Source organism: Monocercomonoides exilis (assembly GCF_001643675.1).
Source record: "Monocercomonoides exilis strain PA203 chromosome Unknown scaffold9-1957334, whole genome shotgun sequence".
Lineage (NCBI taxonomy): Eukaryota > Preaxostyla > Oxymonadida > Polymastigidae > Monocercomonoides > Monocercomonoides exilis.
The window spans coordinates 1,687,335-1,708,531 of record NW_027150554.1 but is presented as its reverse complement, the minus strand read 5'-3'; the positions used below and the strand labels follow the sequence as shown (position 1 = coordinate 1,708,531).

The window sequence follows — 21,197 nt, the reverse complement described above, 5'->3', positions numbered from 1 at the left end:
TGAAAAAAACAGAAGTGGAACATGTTGATGATGAAGAGAAAATAGACGAATTTGAAGCCATTCCAAATGTTGTTGTTTGAGCATTTTCTGCTTTATAAATGTGTTTGTTTTTGTGGGAATTCGGATGAATAGCGATCGTGAAGAAAATCATCCCTCCTCTCTCTTTTCTCTCTCTTTTTTTTTCCCCTCTTTCTTTCTTCATGGTTATTCAAGTTTTAAAAAATCATATTGAGTGCCTGAAACATCATTTCTCAGTTCGTTTAGTCTTCCTTCTCCACCAAAAGGCTAAGCAGAAACAGGAGAATGATACACAAGTGAAGAACGAGGAGATGAATTTTTTGTCAATTCCTTTTCATCCATTGCATGTTTGTCTTTGCTGTTTTATCTTTGTTCTCTGTCAGCTTCTTCAGCCTCTCTCTTTCTTAAATCAGATTCTCAAGTGACTCAAGAAGATGTTTATTTCTCTGCCCCACCTTGCTTCATACACATGATAGAATGAGACATCGATGTCAAGGTGAATAAGATATTTTGTGTGTAAATCTGTGATTGAGCTGTTGAAGAAGCAGAAGGCGGAGAATGCGGAGAAGGTGGAGATGACTGCATTGTTGTGGGGCAATCGGAATAAGTCTTATTTTAAAATCTCATCAAATAGGAAAAAGTGTGGTAAATGGTACTTATAAGCCACCTCACAAATCTTTACAAAACATAGAAATAATCAAAGAGAGCATGTTGTTTTTTAACTTTAAGAAGAATGATATGTGGAAAAATCGGTATTTATTTATAAGCCTCCCATTCAGATACATCAGCTCCATCCCCATCCCCATCCAATCATGTTTCTGTTTCAAGTTTATAATCGGATTCTGAAGATTCTTTATCGTGAAGCATCTCAGCTCAGCCTCTTCTTCCTTTTCTTCTGGACCAAAAGCTTCATCCTCAAGGGCGTTGTACTATTCATCACTGTATTTCAAAACGTTAGACACAAAAATGGAAAAATCAACTTTTGGATTTCCGAAAAACTGAAATGAATCTATTTATTCTTGCATTCTATGAAACCTCACTCCGTGTGAAGGCATGAACTCACGAAGGTTAGCCCACAACGCTTCGATATGGTTTGTGCAAGCTCCTGTGATTGGATCTGAATAAGTGCAAAATAACATTTCATGAAAAAAGACAAAAAAAAAAGAAAATTTAAACCTGCAAAATGCTCGGAATGATTGACAGTCCTGTGTGTGAATCCATCTTCACTCAAAGAAGAATAAGCTTTCCATTGATCAGAGTGAATTTCTGTTCCTGGACGAATATATTTGGGTGATTATTTTTGAAATCATTACTTTTTTCGGGGAATTGATATTTCAAAAGTTGTTTGTCTTTGACTGAAAATATTTTTTTTCTGATGAAAATTGTTTAGCATTTTTTTTTAAGAGCCAATGTTTGAGATTTGTTTATTGCAAAATTTTCAATCAAATGGAAGCTAATATTTTGGTATTCATTTGATAAAACACAATACAAATTTTTTTCCTAAAATTTTTATGTCGAAAACATGATATCAAAAATAATCACCCATTTTTTTATTAACGGAATTAATACTGAAGCAAATCTGTTGGCCACAGGATAAACAAATGCTTTTCCTCCACGTTCCTGAGCACCAAAAATTCAAATTTGCTTCTTTGCACGTCCTTATAAAAAAAGTTCAATTGATAATTAAGTTTCAAAAGATTAAAATTCAAAACCTCTTTTGTATTTTCTCCTTCTCCAAACAGCTTCGTCAATTTCCACAATGCGGCCAGGACCTCCTATGGGAGTTTGGATTCCTCTTATCATCCGAGCGCATGTTCTCCGGCAAATGCAATAATAATAAGAAACACTGTGTCTTTCGCATGAAGTTAGAGATGATGTTTGTTCTATATTGAGTTGATGGTAAAAGAAGAAAAGGATCAGAATAAGATTTGAAATTGAAAGCCTAGATTTTGAAAACGGAGTTCCTGTTCTATAAGAGACTTCTTTTCTGCATTTGCTGCATCTGAAGAACCATTTTCCTTTTCTCACTCTTATTATAATCACAAACGAACAACAAGTTGCTATTGAATATCTTCTGACAGTGTTAATCACATTGTTGTGAAGCCATTGAATGGTTTCTCCATTATCGCAAAAAATCTTCAATAAATTATGTTTTTCCTCCATCAAATGATTAAATACTTGATATTCGTTAATGTTTTTGGTATAACATATATACTCATCAAAAAAAAAACCGATAATTTTGCGCACAAATATTTTTAATTTTTTTATGGGTTGATCAAAAATTTTTTTTATTAAATCTGATTTTTCCACTAATTAACGATTGAATAATCTTTTCAAATGTGCTTTTAACATGTGATCGAAAGTTTATCTTTAATTTGGCAAGGTGGTGTATAAGTACCATATGCCTACACCTTCTTTGGAAAATTACAATTATTCTGCAATTATTCGAAGCTTTTTGAAATGGAAATAAATAATGTGAAGATGGTTCAAAATCATAAACATGATTGTTCGTTTATAATAAAAAAGAATATCAAATATATATGTATATATAAACGCAATAAAATATATAGGTTTATTTTTTGTTGTTTTTTTCCCGATTAATGAACAATCCTATTTGTGATTTCGAACCATATTCTCATTTTACGACAATTATAAAAGCGATAATAATATCAGCCAGTGCGATAATTTACATCAAAAATGTGTCAATCCGCGAATGGAATATCAGTGCAAATGAAAATAATAATAATTCACATTCAGAAATTTGTCTGAAAGCGATTCTATTTTTATGAGTATTTTTTGTGATTCAACTCGTTAACGTCAAATGCTTGCTGTTCATTTCGGATGCAGCACAGGGCACGTATGACAATCTGTTCTATGCGTTGAACATAAACTCTGAAGCGAATATTAACGAATATTTGTGGATGAAAAGCGAGAGACGAACGACACGCTTTTTCGGGTGCAAGCCCCGCTGTGTAATTATCTCGCAAGTTCCACTTTCCGCACAGTCTGTACAAATACAATGGGAGAGAGAGTGGCAGCTTTATGTGGTCATATTTTGGCCATTACACATTACTGATTCAGATTAATGTTGTGGAAGCAGTGGAGAAAGAGGAGGAAATGGTTACATCCAAGGGCTCAACACGCCAACTTTGAATATGTTCAAATTGACATCGTGTGTGGCAGATGCACTGGAGAAGGAGAAGATCATCCGGACGAATGAGATTGTGATTGTGGAGCATGAGCAGTGCATGTCACTTGAAGAGGAGGTATTTAAAGAGGTGAAGATTGATGCGCCCAGCGCAGCAAACTTTGTGGACCAGCAAGTGAATACAGCTATTTTCGGTAAGTTTTCGTTTTTTTCATTCAAGATTGCCTGGATTCTCGAAGAAGAGGGAGGTAAGGAAAGCAGAAAAGAAGAAGGCGCAAATATTTTGAGCTTGATTTAAGAAAAGAAAAGAATTCCAAACAGATCGACTTGTGCAATGGTGAATATTTGAAGCAATGTGGTTAGTGTTGAAATTTTCCTTTTATTATAACAAAGAATTATTATGTATTTATTTTTATACGTATTTTTGAACTTTTGTAACCTTTAGAACTTTTTTTTCATTATTCATAATGAATTTCCTCTTTTTCTTGTGAGTTGATCGCAACGGCCATTTTATGAATTTGTACGTTGGCAATCTGCATCGAATTGCCTGTCTGAACTGTATCTGCATATAAATCATTGGACGTTTAATCTTTCCAGCTATCTGGACTCACACAATCAACAACCAATATGTTCTGATCAAGAAGAGACAAAGGCGCAATTCCTGATTTGATAAAGTTTGTCAAATTTTTCTCGAATTGTTTTCTTTGTTTTTGTCATATTTCTTGTTTTTCCTTTTCAAACTTTTTCAAACTCTCTTTTTTTTCATTCAATTGAAACATAAATATTTGAATCATCTCTTTTTTTGTTATTATTTCATTCAGTTTCTTCTTCTTAGCGTGGGCAATGGGGATCCTCCACGATCACCAACCACCGTTTGTGTCAGCATTGGAGTCAGAGCTGATGAAAAAGACTGAACTTTAAACCGTCTTCCCCACCCTTGCTATTGCCTTTGTTGTCCCTGTGTTGCAGCTGACTGTTCATTCCACATGAAACGAGACTTCCTCTCGAAACGTCTTTTCTTCTTCTTCTTCTTCTTCTTCTTCGTCTGCGATATCAGGTGCGTCACAAATTCTGAGCTGGAGTAACTTTTATGTGTATGCGTGTGTGCCATCCGTATGTGCTTCAGGCGCTATTACTGCGGATCTTCCAGGATGCGTACCGGCTGTCTGGCTGCTGCATGCCATCATTGATATCAAAGCTGGAGGCATGCCACCGCAACAACTTCACGAAGTGCCTGCTGCTTCTGGATATGAGTGATTCATCCGATTTGAGAGACTTTCTAACAACTTCTGATAACAACGCAGTTGCCAAGACAATGAATCGAAAGCTGGTGCTGCTGAGGCCTGTGCTGGACTTCTGTGCGCAGGTGCTATCGGGGGTGTCGGCGGGGGTGTCGGGAGGGGTGCTGGCAGGGGCAGGGCTGAAGCTGCGGGTTGAGCTTGTGCAGCTGCAGCTGGAGAAAAACGATGTGGAAGGGGTGATCTGAATTTGGAATCTGCAGAATGACGGGAAGTGTGAAGAGCTGTTTTTCATCACAATCGCATCACATATAAAAGGAGAAGGAGGTGAAATATAGCCTTTATCTTATTCTTCCTCTTCGTCTTCTTCTTCTTTAGCAAAGTTAGAGAAGGTTCCGAGCGAAAAAGAAATGGAGATCAACATTATGCTGCTGTTCTTTGAGTGAGCAGTGGGTGCGATCGACCCTCAGTTTTCCTAATGATATTTTCATCATTTTCGTTATCTTATTTCTCCTTTCTTCATCTTTTTCATCTTTTTCACTTCTTTCTCTTCTCACTTTTGTTTCTCGTCGCATTCATTTTCTTCAAAATATTTTTTGAAAGAAACAAATATGCTATTAACGTTAGGAATACAACACTTATCTTTTTTCATATTTCTGAACAAAGTGTGCGAAAAGAAGTTGAAGAAATTGAATAAGGCGAAAATGAAAAAGAAGGAGGGGGGAAAGCAAAAATAGAAGAGGCTCCTTTTGTATTTCTTGAGCAGTTGTTTAATGAGGAGATTTCAAAAGAAATTGTTCCCAAAGTTGGATGGCCAATATGAAAAATGTTGCTTTCATATAGCTTCACTCCATCAGCCACAACCAAATAAAATGCAACTTCTTTAACGATTGACAGACTCAAATATATTTATTGTTAATTCAATCTGTTCTGCATTCATATTTATTGAAGAAATCTATTCCTCACAAAGCTGAAAGTTTGGCTTCTATGATTAAAGATATAATTTTGAACAGTTATTGATATGAAGAATTCCGTTTCCAATGCTCAGAAATGTTGAATTATTAACAAAGGATTAGATATTTTCTGACTTTCCAACAGAAGACACATCAACAAAAGAAAGAGAAAGCTGGCCACTTGCTTTACGAATGACAGAACTGCCTGAATACGAAAATGATTGCCCAAAGTTTGATTTCATTTTTTCAGTCCGAACAATCTCTGAGATTGAGATAAAAATTTCCCGCATCTTCAGAAATTGTTGAGTTCAGATAGACCGGAGCAGTTGGAGGAGATTCCAGAGGGCATAGGAGTATTTAAAGCACATTCCCAATATTTGGTTATTCTTTAAGACATAGTGATAAATAAAAAGAAGATTTAATAATAAAACATTTGTATGGACTAGAATTTTGAAATTCTTTTTGATTCTTGAGAAAAATCTATTCTTTTAAATCACCCATAAATCTGAGTATTATTTCAAATTTTTGATTAAAACAGATAATTTTAAAATAATAAACAGCTGAGAGGTCGTTAATTATTACACACTCTTATTAAATTAATTAATTTTTGAGAAATAAAACATTTCATAAAATAAATTTTAAAATTTAAATATTTTGATCAATCCCACAATTATATTTTTTATATCCAAAAAATTAGAATTTGTTCTCTTTCTCCAAGAATTGAACCCTCGCTTTCGAATATTTTACAAATCATATATATGGGTGATTATTTTTGAAGCCCTAACGTTTCTGTCAAATTTTTCGGTTTGAATATTTGTTATAAATATCCATGAATGAATTCCGAAACGTGATAAATCTATTTCATGATGCATCAATAATTCTATCATGACAAACTTTTGTTATTGAAACGAAAGATAAATACAAATAATTTTGAATGAGATTTGAATAGCAAATGACAATGAATTTTCAAAATGATGGACACTCCAAAAAAAGTTATTATTTCTATAATAATCACCCATATAAATATCGTTTTTAAGTGTGTGATGTATATTCATCAATACATCATTCAATTTTCAATGATTTTTGATAATAATTTCAAATTAATGTTTTTGTGCAGATATAGAATAATGTTCTTAAAACAATAGCAATTATTATAAAAAATAGTATTGTTAATTCGTTTGAATATATTTTTTTGATGATTGACAATATAAAATCATATATTCAGATTTCACAAATAGAATTTCATATATTTTATTTTTGTTCAAGGTGATTGCTGAAGACAAATCATTTTTTAACGCAGCAATAGCGCAGAAAATGGAAAAGATGATTATCTATATTTGTTGAAGAATTCAATTTGATTTGAAAAAATGTGTTAAAAACTTCCAAAAGCACAAGAATGTTTATCTTTTTGAGAGAACAAAAGTGAATCATGAATTATTTTGTTCTTATTAACAAAGCCGCACAATTTGTTTTCTTTGAATTTGCAGGATGCAAATCAATTTGAGATTAAAATGAATTCATTTATCTCATCGAGTAATTATCTTCGGTTCTTTTTCTGTTTCTTTGAAATTCTATCATCAACAGATATTTTTCTTTTCTCATTGATCTCAACAACCAGTGGAAGTTGTTCATTGAAAGGGTGCAGTTTAACTGAACATTCAATTGTCAAATCTCTATTGGTGATAACTTCTTCTGTTTTATTTGAAAATAACAACTTTTCACGCATTACGAACACTGGAAGCGATGAAGAAGGAGGTGTTGCAAAAGTGATATTGCAAGGGAATGAAGAATTGATCATTTAATCAACAAATGCGTCATCTTGTTCGCTTTAATCAAGAAATAGAAAAGGAGGATTTCTGTATTTGGATTTCCAAAATTGTTTGAATGAGAAGCCATTTGTTTTTGATGCTGAAGTAACTTTTAAGAATAACAATGCAGCCATTGGAAAGAATGCGTTCATTTTTGCATCTGATCTGAACAAGACCGTGACAAATGATTCATTCCACTTCAATAACTTTCCCATGATAAATGAAAAAACTCTGTTTGTTGGAAATGATAGTCATCATTCAAACAAGGATTTGTTCATGTTTCTGATTCCATATAGCTCATTTGAGATATTAATCTCATCAGAAGGATAGAAAGCATTTGCAGTTGATGCAAAGGAGGGGCAAGGCTTCTGACGAACGAGTTTGTTGGAGTTCAGCCAAGTCCGTCAGAGATGAAACAGTTTGTGAAAGTGAGTGCTTTTTTTAATGATGATTATTGACAGATATTTTGAAGGAGAATTCATCGAAAAATGAAGAAAATCTTATCTGGATAATGAATGAATTTTGAATGAGAAAGGAAAAGAGATGCAGGCAAAGAGTGTTTCAGTTAGATGGAATTTGGCTTATGAGATGAATAGAAAGGGTGGAGAGCTCAAGAGTGATGTTGGGGTTCGTTTGGATTGAGGATATGAAAGTCAATGAAATAGAGGTTATTGACATGGAGAATGCTTTGTTTATTTAAATGAGTGATAAATAAAGGTTTGAGACAAAATAGAAATGGGTTGAGGAGTTGCTGTGAACAGCACCTATGAAGGGATTGAGGTCAAGGGAAGTTTAGTGAAAGGAGGAAGAATGCAACCTTGTGTTGTTGTGGAGAGGAATGGATTGCTTCAGTGAAAGGTGGTGCTTATACAAGTGAAACAGGATTGAGAAAGTGGAAAATGGGCATGCTGATTGCGAGGATTTGAATGAAACAGCAATGTGAAAACGGTTTTTGATGAAACTTAAGGAGGAAGATAAGAAGGGCAAGGTTAAGGTGAGGAAAATGGTTCAATAGAATATCTGAAAGGAAGTTCACAGTTATTCTTCTGTTTCGAAAGATGATCAATTGAAATGAGATGTGTGCATCAAAGGGAGATAGGATTCATTATTTTGGGTTCATCAAAGGAAGAAAGAATGAATACAGTTAAGCAAGGCGATATGCATCTGAAGGAAGAAAGAAAACAAATTGATCAGAATATTCTTGTGAGAAATGGATGAAAAGCGAGAAACTGTAATGTGTTTGAAAAATGAACAATTATTTCTGGGCTGATGAAGATACAGCAGAGCAAGCAAAGATAAATGTTGAATCATTGCGAAAAAGTGCTTGTTTCACACTGTTTGTTATTCGACATAATCATTCAATTCCAATAATTGCTTTGCTCAGATTTATTTTCAATAACTCAATAAGAGATGAATCATTTGCTTGTTGGTTTGCTTCAATTCCAAAATTTATTTTTATTTATGAATTTAAACACTCTCAAAGATCAAACTTAAATTGACTTTCATTTATCAGTGGTGATCATGTTGTGGCGTTCAAAAAATATCATTTCCTGTTCAAGATGTGTTTGTATTGATTCTCTTTTTCAAAAGTGCAAAATTCAAATCACGTCTATCCTTTGTTATCCAATACACTATACGTGTTTTTCACACACTGATTCAGATTCAATGATAAAATACTGTTACACTTGCAAAGTCAATGCGTAGTTTATCATTATACAGACAATCACACGTTCATTTTTTCTTCTTTCTGTTTTTGCTTTTTCCTTTTAATTTTGTCTCGACTTCAAAAAACCACATCTTTTTCTTTATTTTGTCAAATATTTTTTCAAGTGAAAAGAAAGTTAAAAATAACGTTTCCTGATGTTCACCAAATGCTTTTCTTTGGAAAGAAAATGAAGTTATGCAGTTAATATATAAAGCAAAGAATGAAAAACATCAAAATTCACATCATCTTCGTTCTTCAAAATTTATTTGCTCTTTCAAAGAACAAATGCGAAAATAAAACAAATACAAAGATTCAAATATATATTACTATGAATCGTTAGCGATGGTTCAAAGCATGGTGAAAGAGAACAAATTCTAATTTTTTGGATATAAAAAATATAATTGTGGGATTGATCAAAATATTTAAATTTTAAAATTTATTTTATGAAATGTTTTATTTCTCAAAAATTAATTAATTTAATAAGAGTGTGTAATAATTAACGACCTCTCAGCTGTTTATTATTTTAAAATTATCTGTTTTAATCAAAAATTTGAAATAATACTCAGATTTATGGGTGATTTAAAAGAATAGATTTTTCTCAAGAATCAAAAAGAATTTCAAAATTCTAGTCCATACAAATGTTTTATTATTAAATCTTCTTTTTATTTATCACTATGTCTTAAAGAATAACCAAATATTGGGAATGTGCCTTTAATACACCTATGCCTCGTTGTTGTTGAAATGTCAACATAATGAAAAATATTTAACTTCAAGAGGTTTATTGGAATTAATAAAGCATATCTGGAATTGAATTTTGGATTTTCTTATATGCTTTCATTTTTTGAAAATCACAAGAATAATATAAAATAACTAGAGTGATAAAAATTCAGAAAATTCAAAATGCATAAGGGTGATTATTTTTGAAATCATAAATTTTTTCGGGGGTATTTTTCTTTGAAACCATTTTCAATAAAACAATCTCAAACATACAAAAATTATCTATTTATAATATAAACATTTATTTCTTTTCTTTGAAATCACTCATTAAAAGTTAGTCCAAATTTCTTTCTCACATGGATCATTTTAACCATAACGAAGTTTGGGAAATGGAAGAAACAGAATTTGTATTTTTTTTTTTTGATATCTCTTGAAATATGTGCTGAAATTTCTCATGCAATACTTTCATAAAATATCCAATTTTGCAAGTGTGAACTTATTATTCTTTATTTCTTTTTTCATAATAAATATAAAATTTTTTATTTTGATTGGCTTTTTTTCACAAATAGGATTTTTTATTGTGTCAAAAACGAGAGAACAGATTTAACGTTGTTTAAAATTTTGCTTTTTTCCATCATTCAAACGTTTATTTCAACTATTCGGAAGCTCATTTCAAACTTCATAATATGACTGATTTCAAGAAATTATATGTATTGCCTCATGTTCCATATCATCAATTCATTTGTTTTATTATTATTATCACCAGAAACCAAAACTGTTTTTAATTTTGTGATATCATATACCAATAATTTGAAAAGTAATATTTTATTGAGATTTCTGAAGATTCACAATTTAATTCTTCTCATTATCTATTCCTTTTCATCTATTTGTGTGTCAAAAATATTTGAGTAAAATTTGATGAAATCAACTGAAAGAAAAAGCTGAAATTGAGAGATATAATGCAATCGTTAAAGCTATTTAAATATTAATCACATGATTTGTATTTGATGAAAATGAAGTTTCGTAAAAGATGATAATGCTTGAGTCTGTTTCAAATGATGTTTAAGTTTTTCTTCTTTATTAATTAAATTTAGAAGAGAGAAAATGATCATTTGTCGGTATTATCTTTCATCGAAGGCAGATACAAAAAAGCATTTATCTTTATAATTATTGTTTTTTAAAAAATACGCACAAAAAAATCATATGGTGATACAGAATATTCATCGTTTTATTTGATTGTTTTCTTAATTAAAATTATCCCAAGTCATATATTTTTTTCAACACATATTGAAGAACGTCAACATTTCGAAAAGAGAAGTATCGGATTATTTTTAAAAAGGAAGATTTTAACAGTTGTCAGCAATATCTTCTGAAAAGCATCAATCTCCATCTCCTTTGTTTTATTCCTCCCATGCAGCAGCATGAACAAAGAATCCCTCAAGTCAACAAACAGCTTCTCATGAGGAGATGAACAGGCCATTGCATCCACCAGATTCGACATGGATGATGTGGTTGGACACATGTTCTCTGTTCGAACAAAAGTTGAATCTGAATCAGTTGAACATGTCGAAGAAATTGATGGTGATGGAGTCTGTTTTCTTATTTCTTCTTCTTCAACCTTTTCCAATGCCCAATCAGGAATCTTGTCTGAATCTTTTCCCAAAATGTATTCAGTTGAATAACCGTCACTCAGCAAATGTTCTGATGACTCCGGATGTCCCAAGCTTTTTGCATGAACCCTTTTCTTTATCCTCTCTTCATTCTTCTTCTCTGCCCCCCTTTCTGCTCTCCTCCACTGCTCCTCGGGAGACATTTCCATCTTCAACATTTCAAACACTTTCGGATCCTTCTTCGCTATGTCTTCCACAATCACCTCCAGCTCTTTAGTTCTTCACTTTCACTTTCTCATTCAAACGTTAAATATTAAAAATACAATCAAAAGTGGTTCAACAATTGCGTGCAAACAATTAACACTAACGAAGAGTTTGATCCTTTTTCTCTTTCAACAATGCTTCCATCTCCATTACCCTTTGTTTCACTTGCATACTTCAGAATGAATGGATTTGTTGAGGAAGGAGATTCTGCATTCCCAAACAAAATATGCTCACTCATTTCTATTTCGTCTCCACAGCCACTGAGGAGATCTTTTGTTGCACTTCCTTCTGCTTCTCTTTCTGACAAGAATCCATTTGAATCAAAAGCATAATGTTCAATCTCTTTCTCTTCTCCCTTCCTCTTCACAACTGAGAATGATAGATTGCACGGAACAAGAAGCATCCCTTTGAATGTCAGCTTCATTTTATCTGTCTCTTCTCTTGCTTCCACACTCTCCAGAACGGGAATGAAGAATGACGAATCCCTTTCTGAAGCAATCCCTTCAAATGCACATCCCTCATTCAGAATGCACATCGAGGTGTTGGGCAGCGCCCCATCTCCTCCTTTCAAACTCATCACATTTAATATCCCTGAATCTGAACAGATGATATTCCTTCTCAATGATGGATATCCTTCAATCGATGGATTATTGAAGGAGATATTCCCTGCTTCAATCTCTGCATTTCCTCCCCAAATAGAAAAACATCCATCAAAGTTACACAAAAAACTCGTATCCTTTATCTCTGCTGTGCTCTCCTTCACATCAACAACCGATCCATTCCATTTGCACACATCCACTTCCCCATTCAATTCCTTTTTTCTTTCTTCCTTTCCATCAAACAAGCACTGCTTCATCTGCATATTTTTGCTCCTCATAAGCGATATCATCTTCCCATTCTTTCTTCCCGATGAACATCCACGAAATGAACAGTTCGAAAACTCCACATTTCCGATCATTTTTTCAACGTCAATCACACCTGCGCTCTCATCTTCACATGTGATGTTGTCAAACGAAGATGATAAAATGGAAAACAAAAGCTCACTTTCTTCTCTGTTATTTGAACCTTGTCTTTTTCCACAAATATTCATAAACCATCCATTATTCATCTTCACGTTTTCTGATTCCACTTTTTCCATCTTCACATTCCCACATCCATTGATCTTCAAACAATCTTTTCTTCCATCTCTATTTCTGAGTGTCAATCCACTCACTTCAGTATCTTCTTCCATAACCATGGCTGTTTCACTCTAAAATGAAACCCACAAAACACTCACATTCCCCATTGAGCATTACCCCCTTTCCACAAATATCAGACTGAATGGCACTTCCGCCATTTCCTTCTCAGCTGAGCACGCTCCCTCAAACGAACACGCGCTGATCGATTTCTTTCCAGAAAATATCTTCATGAATGAAGAATGCGTTGTTGGAAGTGGAGTTGATGTTGATTCCACTTCTTCAAACACAAATTGAATCCATCTCACATACACCTGGCCACTTGTCTCCACAATCATTTCTTTTCTGAAACTCATCCTCTCTTTCACAACCACTCGACTCTGTTCTTCATGCATCCCACTCAGCGTGAGTGTGTCCAATCCAATTTCCTCATCAATCACAGATTCCTCATAAACAAACATCTGACTGAAGAAATCGTTTGGAAGATGCTTCAGCCCAAGCCCAATTGTTGTCCATGGAAGTGAAGGCTTCACATTCTGCTGTTGATTATTGTTTCCTCTTTTTCGTTCTTTGTTCAACAGCCTGGTTGTGCATGACTTGAAGTTTTCAAAAACAGGACAATAAGAAGAAATAAGTTTGATATTCGCTGAAATCAAAAATGAGAAAAAAAAATACAAATGAATGGGAACTCTCAAAATTTTGTGAATGTCGACATTCACAAAAAAAAGACTGATGAATCTAACTTTTGTCATGAAATAAAAAATGAAACCAATATGAAGTTTATCCTGGGAGGCTGATTCTAGCTCCAAAGCCTGCAAGGGATTGTGCTGGACCGGTCACAGCACAATCCCAGGATGGAATCAGCCTAGCCACTTCCTTGCATCAATGCAAAAAAGCAGTACCCAAAAAATTATGTCAAAAACAAAATGATTAGAGCTTGAGCAATAAACATTCCTGTTGGAAAAATATTTTTTGTTTTTTAAACAAAAGTTTGATTCATCAAAACAGTGAAAAATCAAATATTGGGTTCAAAGATTGAAGATAAACTATTATCACAACAATTTGAACAATTATTTATAACAGATGATATAGTATATTTTGTGTTTCATTTCCAATTATGTTCTTTGAAGGATTTGACTTGAAACATTTATTGTTTTTTCTTTTCCTTTCGTCTCTTGATTGCGACTCCTTATATGCTATTCTTGATTCGCCTTCAGAGTTTTTCGGTGAAAAGACAGAGCGAAAAATTTCCTTCCCTCGTTTTTCGTAAAACAAATACGTTTTCAAAGACAGAACTTCCATTTTCTTCCACAGTATGATATTGCTTGGAATGTATCTGAAATTGAAAATAAAAAAATGAACAAAATAAATTTCCAAGAAAAGAAAACAAACTTTAAAAAGTATCTTCTTATGGAATTAGATGATTCATTTAAATTTGAAACTTGAGACATTCCATTTTGAGAATATTTCTGAAAAAACTCAATCAAGTCATCAATGTTATTCAACTCTGTTTCACCGTCAATGTTGTCGTTGATGTACCTTGTCAAATAACCGAATTCTCCGTCGCATTCACACTTTCCGTGTAACTCGCAAAAGAATGAAAGTGTGCAATGCTTTCCACGTGCAAAGCGAGAAGAATCAGAAAAGAGATAATGGAGAAGATAAGAATTTAGAAAGTGTGTCCCAGTGTCACACATAAAATGAAAAGTCTTTCTTTGTTGCAGAAAACTCAATCTCAACACGTTATCGAGATATTCGATAACAAAACGATAATCGTGTTTCATCACGTTTGACAAAAAATTGAAAATATGCTTTTCTATCTTATTTTCTTTATTTCTCAGATAGACAATTATGCACAGATGAAACACCTCCTGTTTGTTGAAGAAGTCCTTGCTGATACTGTTTTGCTTAATGGGCACATTCCAGTTTTCTTTAAAGTCGAGCAAAAGCACGCTTCATCTTTCGATATGTTGTTTTTCAAAAGACGAAAGTGAGATTGTTAATTGGACGCAATTTTCTTATGATTCTCAATTAATGACATAATGACATTTTCATTTGCATCAAGTTGCTCGCCTTGTGCGGTTAGATACTCCTTCCTCTTTTGAAGCGATTCATATCTCTGACAAAGATCACAGAGATCAGAACTCCTTTTGGGACGCTTTAAGTGAGTCGTTTTTTTGTGGAATGTGCTGAGAGACATTTTTATGTTCAACTCTTTAAGTTTTTCAAACAGCTTAGTTTTTGGCATGGTTATAAGTCTGGTTGGTTGCTTGTGCACAGTTGTATCTCGCTTCGAACTTGCTTGATCACAAGATTTCAACGGATGAGAAAAACAAAATTCTTAATATTGATGACAATGAGAAGTTGGATGCATGTTTCTTTGAGTTGTTTGATTAGATGATTTACGAAAGGAGTTGGAAATGATAGATTTTGCGTGTTGTTTTTCATTTTTTGATACAGATAATGAGTTGGAAAATGATTGTGTTATATCATCTGCTGATCTTGAATGACGTGAAATGGAGTTTTTCTCTGATTCAATGAATGAATTTGATGAAGTGTTTGTATTGAAATACTGTAAAGTGAAGTTTGAAGTGTTTGGAATGTTGGTTATAAATTCAACAGATGTTCTTTGTTGATTATACTGTTGAAACGAAGAAGTGGGAAGCACTTGTGAAGTGAAAACATTTGATGTTGTTGAAAAAGTTTTCTCAGATGAATTCTGTTGACGAGAAATAAAAGTATCGTTCGTCAGTGTTGGGAAAAATGGAATTTCAACAGAGTCCCGCTCATTATTGTTCACTTGAGCATAGACAGAAAGAATTGGTACGTTTCCACAACTTGCTTGTTCATCAATGATTGTTTGAATGTTGTTGCGAACGTGTGAAACGTATGAATCGTTGCAATAAATCCAACCAAAACTTTGATTTGAAGATGAATAACTGAACAATTTGTGATGTTTGCAAAAGCAAAAGAAATGCCCATTTTCATTTTTCTCAGTGTGAAAAAGCAATGCGATAAGTGAATAATTGTGAGCTCCTTCAACATGCTTTTTTGAGGAGTTGATTTCTCCATTTTCTTTTTCAAAGCTAATATTTTCGTCAACACAAAAATTCACTCTATGAATTCCTGTTTCTTTTTCCAGAGAAATTGCAAAAAATTTGGGAAAAGAAAGAATTTGTAAATTTGAAAAATGATTTGTTGTTTGTTTGCAATTTGAGCAAAATGCTTCCTTGTTGTTTGAATTAGAATATCCAATAGTGAATGATTCATTGAATGATTGAACGACGTTGCTTCCATTTAGCCTAATAATCGGTGTTGATTCCAAAGCTCCAATTGTTTTGGAACCACAACAACAGCAAATTCTTGGGAATGTTATGTTCAAATTTATTAAGTTGTTTTATTCTGGCAGCACACAGATTAAATCACTGAACATATTTGCAAATGTGAGATAAAATTCTTGTTGAACCCTCAGCTCAAGCCTGTGCCTTTTTTCTTAATTTCTGGCAAAAGGCTCCGTCCACGAACAATTGTCAAATGAATTTGTTGATGAGGAACTTTTCGATGAGCAATACACAATTGATCACAATTTTGAATGAAACGAAGACAGTTTTCCTTTTCTTTTTTGAATCTTTCCACAATGAGTCACAATAACTCTAAATATTTGAATGATAGAGGCAAGGCAACATGTGTTTCCATAATTGTGCAGTGATAAATTGTTAAGAACATCTGATAATTGATTATTGTTATCATTTTGATTCACATGATGGTCATCAAAATTTGAAGCTGATTCAATAATGGTATTATCTATCTGATTGTCAAATTGGTTGCTTGAAGAATGACAGTAGTCAGTATCCATTCGAATATCTTCATTTCTCAGATATAATATATCTTTATTGCTGTCATGACAACGTTCAACATCATCAGGCAAACAAATAATTGGTGTTTGTTCAAAAAGTTCTCCAACTCCACTCTGCAATGATGAATGAGCCCCTTCGTTCTCAACTTCCATATTATTGTCATTTTCATTCGTAAAGGGGTAAATATGACTCTCTGAAAGTTCATAACTCGAATTTTCTTCGGGAATGAAATAGATTTTCAAAGGATCGAAATCTTCCTCCATAAATGAATCACAGTTAATGATCGAAAAATCATCATCAAAGGAAATAGAATGATCTGTCTCTGTTTTAAGATAAAAGAGAAGATGTTTTATTTTATCAATTTTGTAATTGTACCAAAAAAAGAGATAAAAAAAGCAGACTTTTTTTCGAAAAAGAAATTCGACAGATATTTTCAGACGATTCAGTCGAATTTTCCAATAAATATTTCTGAAAAACCGCTTCATCTTCACTTGATAATTCTTAACATTTATTTTTAATCAAAAAAAAAAAGAAATGAAAAATATTTTGAAAAAAATAAAAAGAAACTTTTCTTTGAAGGTGGAATAGGAGGTTTTTGTGGAGATCCAATTTCAAAGGAGAGATTGCTGCTGTTCTGTTTTGTGTGGTTGTAGTTGCCGGCCGAATAGCTGAACCCAACCTGTCGTAAATGCGAAAGAGAGTGTTTATGACAGACACTCTTTAATAATGCAACTTTTGTGTGGATGTTTTGTTCGTTGTTATATATGCTGGCAATTATTATTAAAATGGAATTGTTTGTATCTGATGAAATTTTGTGAATTGTATGATGATTGATTATAACAAGTAATAATAAATTATAACAAACCATTAAACATTTTCTGAATTCTTGCTGAAATTGCTTTCCCCTTGTTTGTGTGCAACAGCATGAACTCCAGCAGCTCAGACACTTGGTTGGATGAAATTTTTTCCATGTATTACCAAACAGCGGAATACTTCTCGCTTTTTCTTGAAGGAGACAAAATAGAAAACTGCATTTATCTATGTGATAAATTGTTAAAAAATTATTTTTGTTCACAAAGAAAAAATGAAGCGATTAAGGTTATCAATTCCATAATCTGAATATATTTCTCCTTTTTTTTCACTATGGAAAATTTCATGTGAAAAATTTCCTTCAAACAAGTTAATTCAATCCATTATTATAATCCCTTCCGTTTTCATTTCTTTTTCTTTTTGATAATTTTTTTTGATTGCTTTTTTATTCAACTTTCCACAACTTCAATTAATTGAAGTTTCCATTTCAAAGACGAAGTGTACGCTGTATTGTCATATTGGAAAAACAAAAGCTACTAAAAACTTTGAGTGCGATGCAAAGAAGTTCGTTGATGATTGTGTTGAAGATTTTCAACATCAGAAACTATTTTTGTTCTTGAATTGCTCTGTGGGTTTGAATCGAATTGATATGAACACTTGACAAAAACAACAAACAATGTTACGTGCTGTTCATTTATGTGAATGACGGAAATATTTTACGATCGTGCAAACAAATTTTTGAGTATTCTCTGAGTTTTCATTATTTCGCAATTTTACAGATTTTTATAGAAAATTAACTATGTTCCATTATTTTTTTTGGAAAGTTCTTTGATTTCGGAAATTTATTTCAATTCATCGTTAAAATTGATTTTTTCAAAATCACTATCAAAGAAAAATCTCAATATATAAATCTTTTTTCAAAACCTTTTTTGAAGTGTGTTCAAACAGAAAAGTTCTTCTTTTGAAGATTGAAATATTTTCTATATTTGTTTTGACATTGATTTATTCAGGTTATCTTCAAAGTTTGTTTTTTCAAAATGGAAAATTCCTTTAAGTGTGAATGAATAAGCTAATGTGTCAACACATCTAAACCTGTCTGACGTATCGAAAAAAAATTTTCACGTCCGTCAGTAATTTTCCAGTGTTATTTTTATATATTTTTTTTTGTTTTATTTTATTTTTATTTTTTCATTTTTCTTTTTTTTTTTTGAGGAGTGAATGATTATTTTTGTGTGAGTATTAATTTTTTGAATTTTATTTGTTCTTTTGAATTTTTGAATTTATCAAAAATTGATTTTTTCTCATATCCCATAAATTTATTTCAGTTATTTATTTCGAATGAATTGTTCTTCAATAAGATTTGTTATGCATGGATTGTGCAATAATGTGGAATTTACTCTTGTGCATTTATTTTATATAATACATATATATGTTATTTATCGCTTCAACAGTTTGAAACTTTTGAAATTCTTTTCATTTTTCTTTTTTCAATCGATTTTTTTAAATATTTCAACGATATTATTCATTCATATATTTCTGTAATGCAGACGGTTTTTTGTTAACGCTAAGTGCTTCTTCAATTTGAATATTCTTTGAATTTTTTTAAAGATAATCTTTTTCAATGTATTTTTCATCTTCTCCTCCGTATCTATTTCTCCCTCCACACCACTTCATTCTTTCTTTCTGCTCGTTTGTGCAACCAACTTCTTTCACCTTATACGATCTTCTTCTAATGCTGCCGTGGTGGATGTCGGATCTGAATCTCAAAGAGCGAAACTTGGAAGATTGGCTTTTTCTGAATTGAACAGCTATCTCCTTGAATGGTGTGAGTGGAATGATTCAAACAGTGGAAATGAATACGGAGGTGCTCCGAAAATAAATTACACAAATGCAAATCTCACAATCACTTCTTGCTTTCTTTTCAATTGTTCAAATACAAATCATGGTGGAGCGTTATATAGTTACTGTTTGCAAATAAATTGAAATTGCAAAATCAAATTTCACAAACTGTTCTTCATTTCACGGAGGAGCAATTTGCAAAAATGAACAACAATCATCTTCCGTTTATTCATTTTCTGATAACATGGTGGGAAATTGTTCAATAACAAGAACAATTGGAACTGGTTGGTATTTCTGGATCTATAACATGACTTCATCTAGTCAATTCTTGTTTACAAATTGCAAGTGCATTGCAAACACTGGGCTTGATTCTTCTGGAGCAGTCACGTTTTATTATCCTCCCTCCGCAAAGCCAATTGAGTTTTCAGTCAATGATTGTCAGTTTGTTCGCAATAAATTGACTGCCTCTGCTATACATGGTGGCGCTGGGTTGTGTTGCACAAACACCTTCACTTGGATGAGCGGAACACAATTAATCTTATTCTGTTTCTTCGATGGCAACACTGCCAAAAATGGCAGGGGAAATGATGTGTTCTTTTACGGAAGTGATATAACCCAATCTTCTTTCCAGCAATGCAGCTCAATAACCACAACAAAAAGAGTCTGGAATGCTGGAAGAGCTGATAATGCCGAGAACAATAGATGGCTTTCCCTCAGTTAAACATTCAAAATCGTATCAAATAATGGAACAAATACAAATCTTTGTGGAATAACACAACTTAATCCATGCGCCTCAATATAATATGCTCTTGTTTGCATGACAGATACACAAGACGCCTCTCTCACCCTTCTCACCTCAGTATTTGTTCCCACTCAAACACTCACCTTCAGTGCGGTCAACACCAAAATCACTGGAAATGGAACAGATGCCACCACCATCGCCTCCAGTGGCATTCCTCAACCACCAAACTCACATTCACAGTCATCATAATCAACATCATCATTTTCATCTGCATCTTCTTCACCAGATCCATCTGCCTCGTCTGCCCTCTTCCAACAGACCCAGGGCTCCCTCACAGTCTCTGCCCTCTCCATCTCCCACAACTCCACAAATCAAATCACCCCCATCCTCTTCCACCTCTCCGATAACTCCCCTTCACTCAACCTCAACACAACCACCATCACTGGAACAACCTCAATAACTATAAAAACACCCCTCTTCTTCCTCACTGCTGGCTCCCTCGCCCTCAACCACACAGCAATCACCAGTCTCCCCCTCAACAGCCAAAGCATCTTCCACCTCACCTCCCTCACAAACCCCCTTACGTTCAACTCATCCAACTTCACAGACATCACCTCCACTGCCTCCCCCACCAGCTGTGTCCTCTCCTCAGTCACTTCCCCTGCCCTCTCCCTCTCCCTCGCCAACTGCACCATCACCAACATCGACTCAGCTCCACAACACCTACAAACTGCCACCAATGGCGGGTGCATCTCATTCTCCTCATCTGCCCCTGCCAACACATTTTCAGTGAGTGACACCAAATTCACTGAATGTGATATGAGCAAAGAAGAATCGAAGAATTAGATAGAGAGAAAAGTGAAAACTTCGAGATCGAAATGTGTTGTTGGACATGAAAGGAAAACCCAAACGAAACCTATTTCAAGCGGATCAAGGAGAAGAACAATCTGTTAGGATGATGGGAAAAAGAATGACGCAAACGATATTAATAAACAAGAATAGAATTAGAATAAGGAGAAAAGATTCAAAAGAAGATGAACGAATAAACCATATAACTGTTTCATTTCGCAAGGTTTCTATGATTAACAGGTTAATAAACACAGCGAAATATAATACGTTAATTTTTTTTCATAATATTAAGAGATGAATTGCATAGTATTTTTAAAAAAAAACAATAAAAATCAACGAGCTTCAAAATGTCTAAAGTTTATTCCTCGGATGTGATGTGAGATATTGAAAAAAACGAAATATTTTGTGGTGCGTATGAAAACAATAAGAAAAAGTTTTAATCAGTAACAAATTCACAATCAAAA

The 21,197-nt window shown here is 33.4% G+C and overlaps 5 protein-coding genes across 5 annotated transcripts; 1 reads left to right on the top strand and 4 right to left on the bottom strand.

Moving 5' to 3' along the window:
* Positions 1 to 4,262: 4,262 nt before the first annotated feature.
* Positions 4,263 to 4,652, top strand: MONOS_13369 (uncharacterized protein; the record flags this gene model as incomplete). Its single annotated transcript, XM_067866062.1, has 1 exon — positions 4,263 to 4,652. The coding sequence occupies one exon, from the start codon at positions 4,263 to 4,265 to the stop codon at positions 4,650 to 4,652; it is 390 nt and encodes a 129-aa protein (XP_067732665.1).
* Positions 4,653 to 10,884: 6,232 nt separating this feature from the next.
* On the bottom strand, positions 10,885 to 11,415 carry MONOS_16049 (uncharacterized protein; the record flags this gene model as incomplete). Its single annotated transcript, XM_067868957.1, has 1 exon — positions 10,885 to 11,415. One exon carries the CDS (start codon positions 11,413 to 11,415, stop codon positions 10,885 to 10,887), a length of 531 nt encoding a protein of 176 aa, XP_067732664.1.
* Positions 11,416 to 11,522: 107 nt separating this feature from the next.
* On the bottom strand, positions 11,523 to 12,698 carry MONOS_16050 (uncharacterized protein; the record flags this gene model as incomplete). The annotated part of the gene is made up of 1 exon (XM_067868959.1): positions 11,523 to 12,698. One exon carries the CDS (start codon positions 12,696 to 12,698, stop codon positions 11,523 to 11,525), a length of 1,176 nt encoding a protein of 391 aa, XP_067732663.1.
* Positions 12,699 to 12,752: 54 nt separating this feature from the next.
* Positions 12,753 to 13,388, bottom strand: MONOS_16051 (uncharacterized protein; the record flags this gene model as incomplete). Its single annotated transcript, XM_067868960.1, has 2 exons — positions 12,753 to 13,232; positions 13,380 to 13,388. The coding sequence occupies 2 exons, from the start codon at positions 13,386 to 13,388 to the stop codon at positions 12,753 to 12,755; spliced, it is 489 nt and encodes a 162-aa protein (XP_067732662.1).
* A 6,867-nt stretch (positions 13,389 to 20,255) lies between these two features.
* On the bottom strand, positions 20,256 to 20,948 carry MONOS_17222 (uncharacterized protein; the record flags this gene model as incomplete). The annotated part of the gene is made up of 2 exons (XM_067870121.1): positions 20,256 to 20,692; positions 20,933 to 20,948. 2 exons carry the CDS (start codon positions 20,946 to 20,948, stop codon positions 20,256 to 20,258), a joined length of 453 nt encoding a protein of 150 aa, XP_067732661.1.
* Between the last annotated feature and the right edge of the window lie 249 nt (positions 20,949 to 21,197).